Source organism: Erpetoichthys calabaricus, chromosome 2, assembly GCF_900747795.2.
Source record: "Erpetoichthys calabaricus chromosome 2, fErpCal1.3, whole genome shotgun sequence".
NCBI lineage: Eukaryota > Metazoa > Chordata > Cladistia > Polypteriformes > Polypteridae > Erpetoichthys > Erpetoichthys calabaricus.
The window spans coordinates 48,740,824-48,762,728 of NC_041395.2; the positions used below are offsets into that span (position 1 = coordinate 48,740,824).

The 21,905-nt window shown below is 37.5% G+C and overlaps 1 protein-coding gene across 4 annotated transcripts in view; it reads left to right on the plus strand.

Annotated features, from left to right (window-relative positions):
• trim66 (tripartite motif containing 66) overlaps window positions 1–21,905 on the plus strand; it is a 155,886-nt gene that overhangs the window by 94,652 nt on the left and 39,329 nt on the right. For all 4 annotated transcript variants that reach the window (XM_051923663.1, XM_051923664.1, XM_051923666.1 and 1 more), the window contains exons 8-9: window positions 9,337–9,454; window positions 11,240–12,177. In XM_051923663.1, the coding sequence (XP_051779623.1) occupies window positions 9,337–9,454; window positions 11,240–12,177 (1,056 nt within the window). The remainder of the gene's footprint in view (window positions 1–9,336; window positions 9,455–11,239; window positions 12,178–21,905) is intronic.

Here is a 21,905-nt window from a genome sequence, read left to right on the forward strand (position 1 = left end):
TGTATGCCCATTTTAAGTCCCCTTTCCTCAGTCTGTGTATATTCAGTAATTTGGCTCCTCTATGTGACCAGCAGTATGTTATAAAATAAATAATTCTAATTATGTTTTGATAGAGTTGTTTTTTAAGTGTCATATTCAAACATTTACTATCTTTAACAACTGCATTCTTTGGCTTTTGTTAGATACTCATTGTGAAAGTATGATAATAGTCTAAGTCAGTGTTTCCCAACCTCGGTCCTGTGGCCCCCCTGAGGCCTCCCTGTGACTGCAGGTTTTTGTTCCAACCAGATTCCTAATCGGTGACAACACCTGATAACACTGATCTCATTTAATTAGCTGGTATTATTTTTCTTTTATTCAACATTCAGAAAAGCACAGCAGCATGATTTTTACATTTAGAAGACATTTAGAAATATTTCTGCTTTTGCTATTGATTTAAAAGCTTAACTCTCTTTTTTTGATTTCATTCTATTTTGCCCTTTCTCTGTGCAGTTTTTCCCCTTTGTTGTATTTTTATTAATGACAATTAAAAATGAGCAGAGGAGACATGCTGGCAAACAACACTGAATAAGCAAAGGCTGCAAGTACTTTAGCATCAGACCCACTAATTAGTAAATAAAGGATTAATTAAACAATTAGAACACCTAGAAAAGTAGAATGAAAATCAAAATGAAAATATTGTTAAAAAGAAAAAAAGACATTATTCCCATATAACTGCTTGGTACATTTTAATGTATATTTTACCAAACTTAGTTTTCTAATTTCTATATTGTTCCCAAAACACAGAACTTGGGAAATAACACATCACTTAATCAGCCCAGGAGTTCAATTAAAAACAGAAGCTGGTTGGAACAAAAACCTGCAGCAACAGGGGGGCCACAGGGCCGAGGTTGGGAAGCACTGGTCTAAGTCAGTGATTCCAGAATGCTGTTAATTATAAATAACATCAGGTTCCATTTTCTTAGTGAAATGTGTGGTAAAGTCTTTACTGGTGATAATATCAGAAAATATGAGTATACGTCTGACAAGGCATGATGTTTATAACAGGCTGCAGATATGTATAAACATACTGTAAATGTAGAGATGAATAAAGTACAACAGTCCCTGATGTTTACACATGGCAGAAAAATAAAGCCTATACATTTGTTACCGTTTTTATTTATGCAGTTTTCATAAGTACTTTTCATTTGACCATTGAGTTATTTCCTTGTTAAAATGATGATGACCTTGTTTTACAAACGTTTTTGAACCCTTTGATGTTTATTTCAAATCTCTCTGTGCTTGAAGACGTTTTTCCTGTTTCTGACTAGTATGTTGTCTGTTACCTATTTTTTCCCCCTTTTTTTAGGTGCTGTAACCTAAAACCTAACAACACCTATCATTCTTTGGTTAAAGCAGTGAATACCAAAAAATGAAAAGAACGAGTGTAGCCTTAAGCATTGTCTTGAAGCTCTAGAAATATGGAGTTTTATAATAACTTACGATTTTCAGGCCTAACAGTGGTTTTGAAGCTTGAGTCTTGCAATAGTTGGCAAAATGAAAGACAACTTAACAGTTGATTAACTGAGTAAAGCTAACAAATTTGAACACCAGCTACAATTTATTTGAAGCTTTGCACACTTTATTTCAGGCATCACGTCTTCTGAAAATGTAAGTATGTGCAGGAATTATTAAATCAACATTCTAGATTACTCATTAGAATATGCGTGTTTCACAGCACATGTTAGAAGTGGTCTATGTTGGCTGCATAACTCATTTGCTGGTGAATCCCTCAACTGGCAGAGTTTTGTTCTAAGGAATTCCTAGCAATCCCTGCTTTAAACTGCAATCCAGTCTTTGTTATGGATACATTTCAGCATCCATTTTTCTTGTTCATTAGATTTTTTTGTTTTATTTTATGTTTATTTTGTTAAGGTCATGTTAGGCATGTTTTTCATCTAATTGATTTGTTTCTGAAACTTTACAAATTTTTATTTTAAATTTTATTTATTTTATTAATATCACAGTGACATCATTGCATGACAATTTTTAGCTCTGTTTTTACTGTGCATCATGTTGTTGTAGTGAAGGTTGTTGTAGTTGGTCATGAGCTTTGTAGCAGCGTGACATTGTGATGTTTCTGTGATAAAAGATGCCCACAAACACAGAAACTTTAATACCCTTATTGTGAAATCAGCAAGAGACAATTGTTCAAGCAAACTAAAATACTTATTAGGAACACAGTTTGGTTTAGAAATCTTGTTTTATTTTGACTTACAATTTTGATTGACTTATAAATCGATTTGGTGTTTGTAACTGTCTAATGATAATCCACTTTCAAAATTCCTTAAGGAAAACGTCTGCAAATCTCTGCTCTAAATGTTCTAAATTCTGTCTAAATTGACTAACAATTGTGTTCAATTTGAAAATAACGTCTTAATTTCTTTTCCCTTTAATATTTTATTAACTTATCAAATTAGGTTGTGTCATAATACACACTATACAGGGTGAGTCAAAATTATGGTAACACTAATGGTACTGCTATGTATATACTTAAAAACAATTTTTGTGGACAATTTATGTGCCACATATGATAAATGTGTTGAACATGATGGAGAACAGGTTGAGACATTCGTGTAAATCATCTTGCACATATGAAGTATGTTTTGTGAATAAATTGTTTCCGCCATTCAAATGTTAACATAATTTTGACTTACCCTGTATTTTGTAGTTTTTATTGTTTGAAATTCAATTGGAAATGATTTAAACCTATTTTTAATTTTCCCCTTTATTATTTACATGACATGAATTACAGGTCACATGACCAAGATTGTGGCACTTGTGACATAACAAACATGCAAAATTGTTCACACATAACAAATAATGGTTTTCTGAGGTGTGAAGGAATGCTACCTGTACTCTACAAATGCAGTTTTCTGCATGTAAATAAGCTGTTATTCGGCTTTTGTTATAAATGGGAAATATTGTTTTGTTGTTTGGAGAACCAAAATAGAGTTAAGCTGTTAACAAGTCATATAGAAATATTTAAAACAACGTGATATGTAAATAATATACACTTAAACTTTCTGAGATGAACTGCATGGCTGCCTATGGTGTCTAATAAAATCTACCAATGTTTCATCATGCGCTCATAGAATGTTACAGCAGAACGGTCTAATTTGCTATGATAGTAACTGTTTGAAAGGCTCATTTTGCAATTTTCAGACATGTGTGGTAAATTACTGGAATTAATTAACACTTTTTTTTTACTTTTCCTTGTTGTATAAAAAAGAATGAATTTCTTCAAATGTATTTTTTGTTTGAACATGCCATGAGATAGACTTGCATTATGTCCTGGGCTGATTCCTGCCATGTTCCCAGTGCTGCTGCCTGAAGTGGACTATGGGATTGTTATTGATGTGAATATATTTTGAAACAGGAAATGCCAAAAATAAAAATAAATCCTACCCAATTTCAAACCTAAATTTTATTAAATCGTTTAACAAAAAATTCATGCTAAATTCAATAGTCAAATGAACAAATAATAATATAATAATTAAATAAAGGAAAATGAAAAGAAACCAGGACATGAAATACTATAGATATTTACTAAAGAAGACATTAAACAGAAAATATTCACCAAAGAAAAACATAATAGAAATAAATTGATTAATAAAACAAAATTAATTAATAAAAAGTGTAATGCACAGAAAAGGGAATTATCAAGCAGGAATCAAATAGAAAGTGTTATCCATCCATCCATCCATCCATTATCCAACCCACTATGTCCTAACTACAGGGTCACGGGGCTCTGCTGGAGGCAATCCTAGCCAGCACAGGGCGCAAGGCAGGAAACAAACCCCGGGCAGGTTGCCAGCCCACCGCAGGGCACACACACACACCCCAAGTACACACACTAGGGACAATTTAGGATCACCAATCCACCTAAACTGCATGTCTTTGGACTGTGGGAGGAAACCCAGGCAGACACGGAGAGAACATGCAAACTCCACGCAGGGAGGACCCAGGAACCAAACCCGGGTCTCCTAACTGCAAGGCAGCAGCGCTACCACTGCGCCACCATACCACCCAGTAAGTGTTATATTTTATGTAAAAGGAGGTGACCGAGAGAACAAACCTCAAGAATTTGTTCTATTTGTGATAAAGCCAAAACATAAATCAAAAATCAAACTTGAAGCCAAAGGTGGGTTTATTGATACTAATACAAGCAAAACAACAACCACTCAGATATTTCTTTTGAAGTGGAGCAATGGCGTTTGCTTAAGCCGCAAGTGGCAACCCATCACAAGACACTCTGCAAACCATATGTGGCCCTTTCCTATTGAGTACTATTGTGATTCACAACTCTGTACTTTCCAAATTCAGAACCCAAATGGGTTGTGACTCATAGTTTAAGAACCTGTGCTCTAGAGTATCAAAAGAAAGGTAGCTTTTAAACAAGAGGACACAATATAGGGCCAAAGAACACAGCAGCTTATGCTAGCTAATTCCACAGCAAAGTGAATGTGGCAGGCTGAGTCTTAAATTGACCTCTCAGGTAACTGCGGTTCTAATTACCAAAGCACCTGGGAGCAACATTTGACAATAGTACTGTAGATAAAGGGAAAACACAAAATAAAATAAAGACAAACCAAAACAAAGAAAAAGGAGAATAATGCTAAAAAAATAAGAAAAAAATTTTAAGAAAGACAGGGCATAGCTGAAATCCTGACTGACCTATGTTATACTACTGTATTTTATTTGTACAAATTACTTTTTGTATGCGGTAAACTGGTGTAATGGTTTGCTGTATCACACCTCTATTAATATGAATGAGTGTAGCCTTAAGTGAGTGTGCCATGTATTACTCAGGTTCCCTTAACTGCTGTGACTGTGGCTTCCCATGAAAAAGCAGATCCAGAAAATGCATAAACATATTGAATAACAGAAGGATAAAAAACTTTAGATGGAGGACTAATATGTTTCATTTCTCTAAATTTCCTGTTAACATTCTCAGTGCAGTAAAAATGTGTCAGAATGAGAGCAGGTACAAAACCTCTAATTATCATTATTTTTTTTTTTAATTTTTATTGATTTTATTGAATTCACACAACATTCCATACAAGTAGATCAGTTTTACAAGAATAGGAATGTGAATTTCCCATTGGGATTAATAAAGTATCTATCTATCTATCTATCTATCTATCTATCTATCTATCTATCTATCTATCTATCTATCTATCTATCTATCTATCTATCTATCTATCTATCTATCTATCTAGGATTGAAAACAAATCAACCCCCACCCCTGAGAAAGAGAGCATGGACAGCAGAATAAAATTTAAACCTAGTAAAAATAAGCAAATAGATAAATTAATCTGCTTCCTTGGTGCTTTAAAAGCTTATTCTAAAATGTTATTGATTAGATCCTGCCAGGTTTGGAAAAATTTCTGCACAGATCCTCTAAGTGAGAATTAGATTTTTTCCAATTTCAAATAATATAAAACATCAGTTACTCACTGACTTAAAAGAGGAGAGTTAGGATTCTTCCAGTTGAGCAAGATAAGTCTACGTGCCAATAATGTAGTGAAGGCAATCACAGTTTGTTTGTCCTTCTCCACTTTAAGCCCATCTTGAAGGACACCAAACACAGCTGCTAGTGGGTTAGGAGGGATTGGGACCCCAAGGCTGTCTGAAAGGCATTTAAAGATTTTGGTCCAAAATGTAGTTAATTTGGTGCAGGCCCAAAACATGTGACCCAGTGAGGCTGGAACTTGATTGCAGCGTTCGCAGGTTAGATCTTTCCCTGGAAACATTTTGGACAATTTTAAGTGAGACAGATGTGCTCGATATATAATTTTTAGTTGAATAATTGTATGCTTTGCACATATGGAGCTCGAGTGAATTCTCTGCATTGCTACCTTCCACTCCTTTTCTGATATGTTGAGGGAGAGATCAGTGGTGTAGCTCGAGTTCGCGCCACTTGGGGCGGGGTGGGGCTTCTATTTGCTGCCCTCCAACGTATCTGAATATGTTAACTTATTTAAATAGAAAATTAAAATGACGTATAGAGAAAAATTAAGATACATTTTGCATAGATTTATTTATATATAGAGAAACAGCAATATTTTTTCCACATATAATTATTTATAAGCATCAACTAGACAAGAATATAGTATAGACGCACTGATAAGCCGTGTTCTGATTATTAGTTTAATATAATTACGCTGCGAAAACCAGAACTGGTGTGGTGTACAAGTGATAGGTGGGGATGAGCAAGAACGCATTTGGATTGTTAACGAAACAAAATTATACATTATGAATTAGTTTTTTATCTTCCTAGAAATTATTATCAGTTTAATGAATTTGTGAATTTCCCCTTGGGATTAATAAAGTATCTATCTATTTATCTAATGTTTCTGTTTATTTTTGTTATTGCCTCATAAATTTCAACTGCCGTGTCTGATGCCGTCACAGAAGGATTGTCTGAAAATGATTTTTGAAGCGTTTGTGGATGAAAATCAGAGAATTCATTCATGAGTGATATTTTTCCGAACCCTGCTGCTTACACGTGAAGTGTTCTGAGCCTTTTGGCCAATAATGCCGCCCCCAAAAATGTGCCGCCCGGGGTGGACCACCCCCTCCGCCCGCTCCTAGCTACGCCACTGGGAGAGATCCTTTTCCCATTGTCCTCTTGGATCTTTGAAAGGGAGGGACTGTAAAATAATTTTATATATTGCAGAGATGCTGTCTAAGTGCTTGAAACTGATTAATATTTTTTCCAGCATAGAGGGAGGTGGGAGATGAGGAAAATTGGGCAGGTTCTGTTTAACAAAGTTTCTAATTTGAACATAGTGAAAGAAATGTGTAGCTGGAAAGTTAAATTTAGAATGTAATTGTTCATAGGATGCAAAGACATCGTCTATGTACAGATCTCTAAGTGATTTAATCCCAAATGTTTTCCAGACATTAAAAACTGCATATGTTTGCGAGGGTTGAAAAAGGTGGTTCTTGTGCCACCGATAAAAGATTCTCCATCTTAAAATGCTTCCTACATTGGTTCCATATTCTGAGTGAGTGAAGCACTATTGGGTTATTAGTATATTGGCAATAATTTGCATTTATTGGGGCGCAAAGCAAGGAATATAAAGAGGAACTGAAGGATTCCATTTCTATTGCAGACCAAGCCTGCATATGTTCATCTATTTGTGTCCATGTCCAGGTTTTAATATGTTGTATGTTTGCTGCCCAGTAGTAAAATTGAAAGTTAGGTAGAGCCATGCCACCCTCTGCCTAAAGCCTTTGTAGAGTCACTCTTTGGATACATCGATGTTTTGAATTCCAAATAAAGGTGGTTATGGTTGAATCTAATTTCTTAAAGAATGATTTATTGATGTACGTATATTGGAATATTTTGAAATAAAAAGAGAAGCTTAGGGAGGATATTCATTCCAGCTAAAGTGAGATGAAGGGTTGACCATCTATGCAAGTCTTGCTTGATGTTTTCCATACAAATAGCGAAATTTTGTTGATAAAGAGCTTTATGTTTACTTGTGATGTTTACCCCTAGATATCTGAACTGATCTGTGATGATAAAAGGGAAGGTGTCCAATCTAATATTGTGTGCTTGAGAATTCACTGGAAAAATCACACTTTTAGTCAAATTAATTCTGAGACCAGAAATCTTTTGAAATTCAGTTAGTGCTGTTAGGACTGGAGGCACAGTATTTTGTGGGTCTGATATATACAGTACCATATCATCTGCATATAGAGAAATTTTCTGTTCAAGTCCTTCTCTGATAATCCCCTTTATCTCATAAGCAAACCTCTAATTAAATGATATGCTCCATTCTCATAAAATGTTGCTGTGCAATTTCAAATCTTCTTAGAATAAAAACTTTCTGCCTTTGTAGTCATTCAAGAAAGACCTGTGTTTTTTTCTTTATTTTTGCTGTCTTTGCAAAATGACTGAAATAGTGTACATGTAATAATAAAACTTGATTACTGAACAATTTATTTGGGGAAATATCTTAACATGTATTATAAGAACATCAATGGAAGCAACTTTTAAAGGCAGTGTTAAGTAACAAATATCCAACAAAAGGTCTATTATCATGCAATCAAGCATACTGTAAGGAAGCATAAAAGAATTAGATCATTGTGGTGCGTACAATTTTATTTATCTTCATTTTCAAAAAGCTTTTGGTAAGGTACCACATGAGAGGCTGGTAATCAGATTAAAAGGTATAGGAGTGCAAGGTGCAGATTGTAGATTAGTGCAAAATTGGCCCAAGTGCAGAAAGCAAAATGTTATGGTAAAAGAAACATTTTTCTGAGTTAAAAGTGATGTCTTTCAGAAATCAGTGCTTGGGGTGATACTCTTTTTAATTTATGTAAATTATTAGGATAAGAAATGTGACATGTTAACAAGCCCATAAACTTGAACTTGAACAGGAGTCATACTTAAAAGATACATGGCAGATAACATTTAAGGAAAAAGCACACAGTTTTACAAATAGGAAATAGAATTATTAGATCTGTTTACATAATGTGGATCTACAACTGGAGTGTACATCTTATAAGAAAGACACTAGGAGTGGACAGTGTAAAGATGGGATTAGGGTGGCTCACAAAACGTTGGGTTGTATGAATTTACATGAGGTTATTCTTAAAACATACAATACACTTGTGAGACCTCACTGGAATATTGTGTGCCACTTTGGTCTGCATATTACAATAAGGACACCATTTTTGTTACAACTCAGGGAAAAGCAGCTAGGACTGCAGTGTATGAACTATAACTAAAGACTGAAAGAACTGAGTATTTCCAGTTTAAGCAAAATGAGGTAACATGACAGAAATATTAAGTCAAGATGCATTAGAATACTGGAGGCCAGCTGTTCATTTCAAATTAGATCTTCTATTAGAGCATGGGGTGCTGATGCAGGTTGATTAAGTCTAAATTCCACACAAATGTAACAAAGTTTTTCTTCACACAGAGAACCATATGATATGTGGAAATAATTACCAAGAAGTGTGGCATAGTACTTTGGGGACTTTCATATCTCAACCTGATGATATTTTGCATCAATTAGTTGAATAGAGATTGATGAGCTATGTTATGCTAAATGGCCTGATCGGCTCAAACCATTTCTAATTTTTCTTCTGTTCTTACATAGGTTTAGGAGTGAAAATCAAATAACATTTATACTATAATATGACATATTCTACTACAGATAATATTGCTTTACAGAGGAGAGAACTACTGTATATATTGACACATTTCTCAAAGGAATAGTGTGAGACAGCTTCTTCATCACATGTACTGATGACTTATTTTCTTTGGATATCCAACAGCTCCCAATTCAGATGCAACTCTTGACTGAAACTCATCTCAGCACAGATCCTTCTCCCTTGAAAACAGTAACATTCCACTGGGATCCCAACATCTGGATACAACAGATTTCTAACTTGGGTAAAGTCTTTTTAATAATTCAGAATAGGAAAAGCGAACACATTCCAGACCACTTACACACAAAGAATGACATGATACCAAATTATATGACATTTAATCAGCTGCATTCAACACAGATTGTTCACTAAACCGCTGACTTGTACATGACCAGCCTCACAAATAAACATACCTGGCTTCTTTTTTATGGTCCCAAGTCTAAACAGTCATTACAAACACCCATAAATAGATAGATTATATTTATTTATTTATTTATTTCTAATTTCAGTTTATTTCGTGTACATAATCATTGGCTGTGCACAGTGGTAGGCTGTAATGGTCTGGATGTCACAATGACTTTAATTTTAACAACACTTTTCATTAGTAGTTAATACATTCAGAAATTAATGTTACATAAAGTTCTCTATGTCAGAAGATTTCAGGTTAGATATTATGTGACAATCAAGCCAATTTTATTTATATAATGCTTTTCAAACCTTTAAAAAGTAGAACAAGTTAAAACAGAAAAAGCCAAACTACAGCTAAATTTTCCTCAAACTAACACCTACCTTAATGAACTAAAAGTTTTCCTCAGTCTCATCGGTTTTAAAGTCTTTGAGGTTATCAAAAGGGACAGTTTATGATTATTCTTATTAAGAAAATGAATCAATGGAGTATGTGTCTACACATTTCTTAGTGTTAATAACATAATTAGGCACATACGGTACATAATTGTGCTCATGTAGGTGAGTTAGCCCCTTTGTTCGTCGACATTCTAACCATTGTGACTCACGGCAAATAGTCCAACTTGCCTGCAATTATTGTATTTTTTTGGAAATAAAAAGATGTTCCGCCTTTTTGATTATAGACCGGTGGTAATTACCTATGTAATAATGAAAACAGACATGGACAATGGCAAGACAGAAAGTATACACAAAGTTTTAACAATGTTTGATTGGTGACCCTGGTATGATACAATGATGGCATCAACCCCACAGCTAATGATGGAACAACTTGGGTTATGTTTGTCTCTTTGGTGAATATATGAGAATCAGAGTTCATTCCTAGCTAGAGAATAAATTGATAATAGATCATTTTCTGAAGTGGTGAAACACAAATCAAAATCTTGTGTGAAGCTGAAGCAAATGCGTTTAAAAGACAGATGTTGACAAATGAAGGCCTTCTAAGATCCTTGCTACAGTTGTATTCTTTGTAGTGAAGTTATTAGATAGATAGATAGATAGATAGATAGATAGATAGATAGATAGATAGATAGATAGATAGATAGATAGATAGATAGATAGATAGATAGATAGATAGATAGATAGATAGATAGATAGATACTTTATTAATCCCAAGGGGAAATTCACATACTCCAGCAGCAGCATACTGATAAAGAAAATATTAAATTAAAGAGTGATAACAATGCAGTATACAGACAGACAATATCTTTGTATAATGTTAACGTTTACCCCCCCGGGTGGAATTGAAGAGTTGTATAGTTTGGTGGAGGAACGATCTCCTCAGTCTGTCAGTGGAGCAGGACAGTGACAGCAGCCTGCCGCTGAAGCTGCTCCTCTGTCTGGAGATGATCCTGTTTAGTGGATGCAGTGGATTCTCCATGATTGACAGGAGCCTGCTCAGTGCCCATCACTCTGCCACAGATATTATCTGAAATATTTGACCCAATTTATTTATTCTAGGCCTTCTAGGCATTGTGCCACTTCAAAGCAGCAGTGCTCCACTGAAACAGATAAATAAATTGCAAAAAGGTTTATTAATATTTGTTTTTCTTAATACCCTTTTTAGGTTATCTATCAGAAGACAAAGGCACCCCAAGTCATCAGTGTACGATAGACCATATGCATTCTCAACACCCGCTTTCTTCTGTGCATCCAGTTGTATCGGGCACAGTTCACCAGACTCTTGTGCCTCCAGTTAATGAATACCAACTGTGCCTATTGTCCACTGCACCCAGCTGTTATGACCAATGCCTTCATCCAGCCAGGACTTCAAGAGAAAGCCTGAGTCTGCACCACATGCAACATGGTGCAAAAACTAGGAGGGTAACCAGGTTACAGCAGCAGTATTTCTCAGAAAAGTACAGGTCTCTGCAGGCAAAGAGCTACCAACAGATTATGCCATTGCCCATAAAGAGGGTGCATGCCTGGCATGTGGGTGAACTGCAGAAAAGTCCATCAGTGTATACGGGCAGTCACCCAGACATAGGACATGTAGATCAACAGTCACATGCCAGAAGTTTTTTAGTGCAACCAATTCACCATGCTCAGCAACAAAGGGAGATCCCTGTCCAGCTAGTTCCTCAAACTAACAAAGTCCTATCTGACACCATGCATCAGCAGCCACAGATACCACAAATACAACTTACTCATCTAAACCAAATTCCACCTGAGCAGCAGCAGCATGAAGCATCACCCCGCTCTGTGCTGCCAGACAAAACTGGACAGCACAGCCCCAGTATTATGCAATCTGCTGACATGGACCAAATCGAAAAGGGCCTGGAGAATCTTTTTACCCAGCAGAACCCAAACCAGCAACTGTGCCATTCAGGCAAGTCATCTGAAGATGAGCAGCAAGTCAGTGTTGCTCAGCAGCAGTCTACTGAGACTCACCAACAAGTGGCTCACAGCAGCATGCCACAGCAGATCTTCACGTCAGTCGAGTGTGATTCACAAGGCCAGCAGCCTGAGCTACTGCACAAACAAGCACACCTTCAGCAACAGAAAGTAAGTAACAGTGTGGTAAACCAAGACCACTGCAATACGCGTTTGGCAATGAGCAGTGCAGCAATGTTTACTTTAGTGATCAGACTGAAGATGTAGCGGCCATAAAATGGCAGCTCTTGTTGTAGCACTCATTCATTTGGTGCATTAAAATGTAAAATAGGAACTAAAGAAAATATAAGGAATCCAATTACTATTCCAGTTATTCAGATACTATGTCCTAGTTGGCATACACACTTGAACATATTGTTATAGTTAATGGTGCTTTTTAAAATTAAGATTTAGCACATACAGTGTTGTGAAAAAGTATATGCCCCTTCCTGATTTTGTTTATTATTATTGTTTTTTTGGCTTATGTCATTCATTAAATAATCAAAGTTACCAACATCAACTGACACTGTGTTAATAAATATTTTCCCCAGAAACGGGTTTTGCCAAATTTAACTTCAGTGACTGCAACCAGATGATTCCTAGAAATCCATATCTGTCTTGCCCATTGGTGTTGTGGAGGTTTACCCCCCACCCCTACCCCCCCCCCCCCCCCCCCTTCCTTACAGCACTACTTTAAGGCAGATAAATTAATAGGTTTACAAGCATGAACTGCTTGTTTTAGGTCCTACCACAGCATACTGTATCTATTGGGATATTAGGCCTGGACTTTGACTAATCCAGTCCAAAACTTTAATTTTGCCTCTTTTCAGCCATTCTGACATTGACTTGCATTTTGTGTTTTGGATCAGTGTCTTGCTCATGAGTTAAATATTGCTTCTGCTTCAGTTTATAGATGGATGATTGGACATTTACTGATAATGGCAAGTTGTCCAAGTCCTAAGGGAGCATATAATCCCCACACCATCACACTACCAGCATCATGTTTGACTGTTGGTATTGTATTCTTACTCAAAATTGCTTTGTTTGCCTAATCCTAGACATAATGGGACTCATGTCATCCAAAATGCTCCCCTTATGTTTCATCTGTCCATAGAACAGTCTCCCAAAAAGCTTGGGTATCATCCAGCAAGTGAAACCTGAGACAGGGTTATGTTCTACTTGGTTAGCAGGAGTTTCCGGCTTGCTGCTCTACAGTGAAGCCCATTTTTGGCTAGCGTCAGTTAATGGGGGTGTCATGAACGCTGACCTGTGTTGACGCTAAAACCCCTGCAGTTCTTTTAATGTGTTTTAGGATCCTTTGTAACATCTTGGATGATTTTACTTTTTGTGCCACTGGAGTAATTCTTCTCAGACCCCCTGGGAAGATTCACTAGTTTTCCAAGTATGGCTTCACGGTGGTTCCAAAACCTTAGGATGTTTTTGCAGCTGATAGATATGAACAACTTTTTTTACTGTTCAAGAATTTACCTTGATTGTGGCATTATCCACTAATTGAACCTTTGTTTTAGAAACTTGGTTGTTATGCAATGATTAAGCAGGACTTGCTGTAATCGAGCCTTGCTTTGTTCACTTCATTTATTCATTTATTTTGTTGCTTTAATGATGGGACAATTACTTTTTCATGGTCAGGTCAGTTTAGGGAGTACGCACTGATACAGCACGATGCCACATCTACCATACGAAGAAACAGCTTGGGATCCTGAATGGCAACCCCCAAGGCAGACATGTGGTCCAGTCCCACCCTCTATCTGCTGCAGCCAGGTGTTATGTGGGTGTCCCCTTGGTCTGGTCCAGCCACTCAGGACTTTAACAACAAAAGTGTTGTAACTGACAATCCATCATAATGCAGGTAATGTGCCCAATTCGGGACACTGTGAACAACTGCTCATTCGACAAAAAGTCAAACCAACAGTGCCCAAAGATTCTCTGAAAAGTCACAGTACTGAAGGAGTCCAGTCTTTGTCTCAGGTCACTGGATAGCGTCCATGTCTCGCAACCACATAGCAACACAGGAAGCACCAGGACTCTAAAGACTTGGACCTTCGTCCTTTTGCAGAGATATCAGGAGCGCCACACACCCCTTTCCAGCGACCTCATAACCCCCCATGCTCTCCCAGTCCATCTACTGACTTCATAGGAAGAGTCACCAGAGACATGAATGTCACTGCCGAGGAAATTAAACCTCTCAACAAGGTTGACACTCTCTCTGCAGACAGACGCACTGCTGATGGCTGGGCCCAAGAGGTCATTAAAGACCTGGATCTTGGTTTTTATCAGGACACTCGCAAACCTAGACACTCAGACTCCTCGCTCAGACTCTCAAGAGCCTACATTGACTCTGTGAAGATGACAGCATCATCGACAAAGTCAAGATCAGTGAATCTCTCTACACCAACAGATGCCCCACAGCAGCTGGACCCCACAACCTTGCCCAAAACCCAGTCAGTGCAAACGTTGAACAGAGTAGGAGCAAAAACAGACCCCTGACAAAACCCAGAATAAACTGGTGAAAAACACAGAGGTTCTGCCTCCACTCTGCTCAGCACTCACAATACCAGTGTACAGACCGGCCATGATATCCAACAACCTTGAGGGGAACCTGCAAAGTCTCAGGATGTCCCACAGGGCAGCTCAATCAACTGAGTCGAATGCTTTACAAAAATCGACAAAGGCTACAAAGAAACTCGACTGATACACTCCATGAGAACCCTCAGTGCCACGTCGGCAGTAGACTTCTTAAAAATGTGTTATTTATTCACTAAAGTGCCCTTTTTCTAATATTACATTTTGGTCGATGACCTTAAAAGAAAAAGTGTCAAAAAATTTGCAATGACAGAGCGAATTTTGGAAGACAGCAAATACTTTGTCACAGCAATGTATTAGCAAAAACAGTGTTAGTACACTAATATGGTTGAGTAGGTTGCAGCAAATGGAAGGGAACACAATGCATAATGTTTACATTAATAAAATCTAAGTGGAGGCATTAGTTTTTTCAGAGTTGTCAGTGAATGATATTCATGTAGTAATCAGTTGGCTGCTAACTCCAGTTTGGAATGATGGTGTTCTCAATGACTGCACTGGCACTAACTGGCACTAACTGGGTACCTGACATTGTTTGACTGCTTGTGCAAATTCACCTCCATCTGTGCAGCTACTCAGACAACAAATGTCATGTTATGTAGTCATTCATTCATCCATCCATCCATTTTCTAGTCATGTCTAGTTCTGGTGTGGGCTGAAAGAGCAGCAGCTGTACTTAATATTATTTTGCTATGTTTTTTTTCTGCTGCCTTTGTGTATATGACATGCATTTACAGCAGCAAATTATTAGAGCAGCTTGATTACATATTTTCATTTGTTACTCAGTCATTTATTCTTTCATAGCCTTTTAAATCTCATCTTATACCCCCAATAAATTAAAACACATTGCACTAACATCCCCAGTTTCTCTGAGTTGCTTGCTGGATGAAAGTAGTAGATAGATAGATAGATAGATAGATAGATAGATAGATAGATAGATAGATAGATAGATAGATAGATAGATAGATAGTAGTAGTTTATAATAAAAAGTATGTTCATTCATTAATAATAAAAATGTATGTTATCTCCATGTCTGTGCAGGGTTTCCTCCCACATCCCAAAGACATGCATTTAAAATTGATTAGCAATTTTAAATTCGCCCAGTATAAGTGTGGAGTATTATGGAATTGCTTCCTGTCCAGGATGTATTAATATCTTGTGTTCAAAGTTTCTAGAACACACTTGTAAAGAATCAGGACTTTTTCATAGTCTGTGTGATTCATTCCTGGAATTACTTGCCATGTTCTTGCTATTGTTTGGAATTTTAATCGTTATTCTGGTGATGCTCTTTTTTGTTTTCTACTTTGGTATGGTTGCTTGTGTCAAATCTTGCATAGCCATAGCCATTTTGAATACCGTTGTTAAACCTGTTGCTGATCATGTGACATTATGCATTCTGTCATCACAATCTGTCTACAGTATATAAGGAGGCGGCACAAAGCCTCTGGCATTCTTGGCTTGGATCTTATAATTAAAATGCTTTGGTAGCATAGACACATCTGGATAGCATTAGGCGTCTTTAAGTTTGAACTTTTTGGGCAATATATTATGGTCAGTATACCAAAATATTTTTGTCAATATTTGCAGTGCCCGCCACTATTATTGGCACCCCTTGTAAAAATTAATAAGAAGGGTTAGAAAAAAATGTCACTATTTGCTGTTGTGGCACATGTGTTTTTGTTAAAAATATTTATTTCTTGATGAGCGGCTTTGTTTTTCTTTGAATTAACTTGTTTCAATTAAAAGTCAGATATTTCCCATTTTTCAGTGCAAGATGACGGTTGTTCAGCAAACAGTAATTTTTTTCTGTATATATCAGTTTTTTTGTTCAATACATTTTGGTTAGTGATTTTTAGTTTGATGGTCGGTTCTTGTGGTTATTTTTGGTTCACTGACTGCCTGCCTGCTTGCTGAACATAAATACAGCCTGCCATATTTTTTTTCTCCTGCCAAATACAGTAAATCTTTTTGTATGGCATACTGTACTGCTTCATCGTGTCCATAAGCTTCCCCAGATCCCTAAAACTAGTTTAAATTCAGGTTTAAAAATACTTTCCCTAATATGTGGATGAGCAAGGCAGAAGGTAAAACCAGCAACACTGACACAAGGCAGGAAACATCCATCCATCCATCCATCCATCCATCCATCCATCCATTTTCCAACCCGCTGAATCCGAACACAGGGTCACGGGGGTCTGCTGGAGCCAATCCCAGCCAACACAGGGCACAAGGCAGGAAACATATCAGTTTGAAATAATAGTGTAATATTTATTTATGTCTAAAATTAATATTGTACAGAGTATGCATTTTTTATCCAGCTCATGAATCTAAAAACTACATATTTTCTATGTATTAATATTCATTTTATAGGTTTAAAAGTTTTGCTTGTGCTTAATTTTACTAAGATTGTGTGCTCAAGTGTAATGTCCGACATGATATCTTTACTGTTTAATTGAAGATGATTTTTTTTTAATATAATCTGACTATTGATGATGTATTTCTGATTATATTTGCAACAAATAAAAATATTTCTTGTACATAGCATCCAAAATGAACACTCTCCCAGGATGCTTTATAAATTTAAATCAATAGCACAGTAATGTTCTCTTTTTCTGCATTTGTAACACTGGCTGCTTTAACAATCTACACTAAGACACAACCAGTCCGTCAGAAGCGGGGACTGAGCCAAGGGTCTTGTTGTTTTCATGCCTTAAAGTTAGGCTACATAGCCCACAGTGCTTAATTTGTATGATGGGATGCTTCTCTGGCCCCTATGAAATCAAACATAGTTAAGCAAAAAAAAATGTAAATAATACAGTCAGTAGGTTCTAAGACTGGGGTCACAGGGAAGTAGAATAGTAACCGTTTTATATACCTGTACATCCTTCTTCAAAGATGTCCACTAGTCTAAAACATTGTTCAGACGCTTTTCATATATCTGCTTTTAGAAAGCCTCTAAAGACTTTTGTTGAAGTGCACTGTGAGCCTCCTTTAAGGCCACAATGACGTTTTCAGTTCTTGCAAAATGGCAACAAGGTGAGGACACAAAAAAAGGCCACAGGGTGATTTGTCTGGAGAGTTTGGTAGACGTGGCTGTACCAAAATCCCATGATTTTCCCCTTCCTGGTGGCCATGCACAGAGAGTATTTTCATGTCATACAGAATCAGCTGGTGTCAGGCAAGCACAACACTGTGACTAAGTGCTTGGTCACAGAGCAACTGCTGTGAGTGTTTCAGCTGCTGATGTACTGATAAACTGAAAAAAAGTGAAGATGCTTGCTGCTCAAACATCTTTCTTTCAGCATTACTAAAACATCTCTTGCCAAGTGTAAAGTACTACAACTTTGGCGATATAGATAGTGCAGACAAACCATGACATGTTAAATACATGGGCCAATAGCTTGAAAACACAGCAGTATCACAAGATGGCCAGTGTTAGAACTTACATTTACTAAATACGAACGAGTCATGTGATTGATCAACATCACGAGGCAATTTAACATTCAATATAATAATTCTGTCAAGATGCCACAGTATAATTATTATTACACCAGAGAAAACTGTGCTGTGTGTTAAATGACATGACAACTGGATATGCCTGCCATAGGATGTTGCAGTAATCGGGTCTTAGATTACATCCCAGTGGGGGTTATTGACCTACATCATTCAGTCAAGATATACTATTTAAAGCTCAAGGTTTTCTAAAATGTTAAACTGTAGCTGCAGCACTTTTTGAAGATGTCATATTTTGGCTATATTTAACATCTAGATATAAAGAAAAAAAGAGAAGAGCTAGATATTAAAGAATAAAAATGTTAATTATATCAGTGCACAGTACTGAATTAGACATCCATCCATCCATCAATAAACCTTGTTAATCCAGTTCAGGGACACAGGGGGACAAGACACTTCTTTACGTTTGGACGCAGCCTGGCCTTGGACAGGGTGCCAGTCCATTGTAGGGCTCTCACCCACACAGGAACATTTAGAACACAGCCACACACTCACACTCCCTATAAAGTTACAATTCAAACCCAAGTTTCTGGGTTTGCACTGCGTCGCCATGCTGCTCACAGTTAAAATACAACTAATGAAGCTGGGCTTAGCTTTGGAGTGGAGAAAGGTTCAAACTGTTGTTCTATATAGTTGGCTTGTGAACAGTTTGTAACAACAGTTCTGCCAGCAGTTGACTAGTAACAACTTGTAAACTTGTCACATCATAAATTAAAGGATGTATGAAGCAGAAAGTTAATTCTATACATAGTACAGTGTCACAACAACCCCATCATTGTGCTGGTGTGATGACTGATACCTTATAAAATGGAGAAACCTTTCAGCTTTTCTTTTTCTGTTGCTGTGTAAGGTATCCAGGACCTACTTGTTCAAACAGCTAAACGACAACTTTCATCAGGTTTTTCTTTTTATGTTTTTAGGATGCACTTTTTCAAAGAATTAAGGGCAGGCAACTATATATTTTATATAGTATACAGTATTCGAAAGCTTTATCACTTTGGAAAGGAGATCTTGGGCATACTGTATAATAACATTGGGCTAACACTTTAATCCAAAGTGATTTACAGGTTCAGGATAATTACAATTATTTGCACATATTTTTTTACAGTTTGAACACGGACAGATTAATTGACTTTCTTGGAATGACAGAATGAGCCCTCGGTACGTAGGAATTTAACTGGGGTTTACAGTCCAGTGCTTTAGCCACTACACCAGTCTGTTACACTTTACATTGTAAAGACCCTGGGACTCTCCTTACTCTTTTCTGTGTGTGTCGTGTATAGTGTGTGCACAAAATGCAAACATTAGTGTAGAGCATAGTATTGAAATGAAAAAAATCAACACATAAAGGAGACTAGATTGCTTATGGGTGTTTCACAAAATCTGCTGTTACATGCTGGGCTCCATTTATGAAAGTAAAACTGTTCATGCTCCATACACCAAGGGGAACACACTCCTTAAAGTCCACAGTGACCTTTAGGGGGTGTGACTGAGCCCCCAAGCCCCAAACACACAAACACCAAACCTGGGTTCAAATAAAGATTTTATTATCAATACAATACAATACAATTTATTTTTGTATAGCCCAAAATCACACAAGAAATGCTGCAATGGGCTTTAATAAGTCCTGCCTCTTGACAGCACCTCAGCCTCGACTCTCTAAGAAGACAAGGAAAAACTCCCCCAAAAAAAATCTTGTAGGGAAAAATGGAAGAAACCTTGGGAAAGGCAGTTCAAAGACAGACCCCTTTCCAGGTAGGTTGGGCGTGCAGTGGGTGTCAAAAAGAAGGGGGTCAGTACAATACAATACACAGAACAGAACAAATCCTCAATACAGTATAAAAATAAAAATTGTAGAAGTATGTAGCAGAATTTAACAGTCGATGATATCACATAATAAGATCTGGATATATTTAGAATCCTGGAGACCTCGGCCATCAAGCTGCCTCCCCAATTTGGCCATTCCACGGCTGAAACAGCGCTGGTCCAGCCAATCCAATGAAAGGACCCCTCCTTCCCACGATTCCTGCGAGACTCCATCAGGGATGACTTTACCTTAGGCAGGCAAAACAACTTGGCAGGTGGGCCGTGACACCAAGTGCCACATTTGAGTACCGAGAAGAGAAACAGAATAGGTGAGGGTTAGTAACAAATTCTAACTATCATGTTACTTATGTTTTAGTGCTAATGACTAACAACAGAGATGCAGTCTGTACAGTTAATCAGCAGCTCTAATCAGGATATGCTAAACTGAAGTAGTGAGTCTTCAGCTGGGATTTGAAAGCTGAGACCGAAGGGGCATCTCTTATAGTAGCAGGCAGAACATTCCACAGTTTAGGGGCCCTGTAACTAAAAGCTTGACCTCCCGTTGTTATTTTATTAATTCTTGGAATCATAAGCAGACTGGCATCTTGAGATCTTTATGTGCGCTCTGGTTTGTAAGTCATGATAAGTTCAGACAAGTAAGCCGAACCTTGGCCATTTAATGCTTTATATGTTAAAAGGAGGATTTTGAAATCTGCCCTAAACTTAACCGGGAGCCAGTGTAAGGATTTAAGAACTGGAGTTATGTGTTCGTATTTTCTTGTTCTTGTAATAATTCTTGCAGCAGCATTTTGAATTAACTGGAGGCTGTATAAAGAACAGTTTGAACATCCAGTGAACACCACATTGCAGTAGTCAGTCCTACTAGAAATAAATGCATGAATTAATTTCTCAGTATCCTGTTTATTTAGAAAGATGGAAGAAACATGATTTGGACAACTTTGTAATATGCGCTTTAAATGACATGCTAGAGTTAAAGATAACTCTTAGATTGCGTGCCGATTCAGTTAAATTAATGGGGATTCCAACTGAGTTAAATGATACAAAATATTGTTGTGATCAGCGTCATTCCCTCCAACAATTACAATTACCTCCAACAAATACCTGTCACAGGCTTCTCCTGATGGCTGCACAAACAGAATTACTTACAATATTCTCCTTGATTCTTGCTGTCTTTCCTCTCCTTCCACTCCTCCAGGTGAGTTTTGTCCTTTGCCTCCCGATTCTGACTCCCTGAGGTGAGGCATCAGAGCCCTTTTATACCAAACCTGGGAGTATGTCTGGTGTTACAGCACTACCTGTTAGAAGCACCTCCGGTTCCTTAAGGTAGGGACAGTGGGTCCCTGCAGCTTCTCCTGATGGCACCCATGGAACCTAATAGGATGGCCTAACGGGACTGAAATTCCCACCATGCCCTGTGAGTATCCATGTAGCGCAATACCCCAGGAAAGCTACCACCTGTTGTATCGGTGGAGCAAGTAGCTTCAGGCTGGGTGAAATGCCTTGAACCACCCTGGTCAGGATGCCAGTCCTTGCTTGCTGTCCATGACAACACAAAGGGGTGCCACTTTGTGTTACTGAAGGGGTGCGCATTTCCAGACACTGAGCCAGACACCAAGTGAGACACAACCACCCCCCCCTCAAAAAGGTCATTGAAGTCTAATAATACTGGCTACCCAATATGGAAAGTGAGTGGCAATGTCTCTCCACCCCACCTAAAGCTCCAAATGGACTTTGACCAACACTGAGAGGGGTCCACAGTTTACACAACTAACCTTCATTTCATACTGCAGTTCTTTACAGTGAAAATTATAATGAATAAAGAAGTGCCATACAACTGTTTCCATGTATTTTATGTAATTGGATCATGGGCAGGCTAAGGGATTTGCTGATGGTCACACAACACCTAAGCCGCCAGTCAT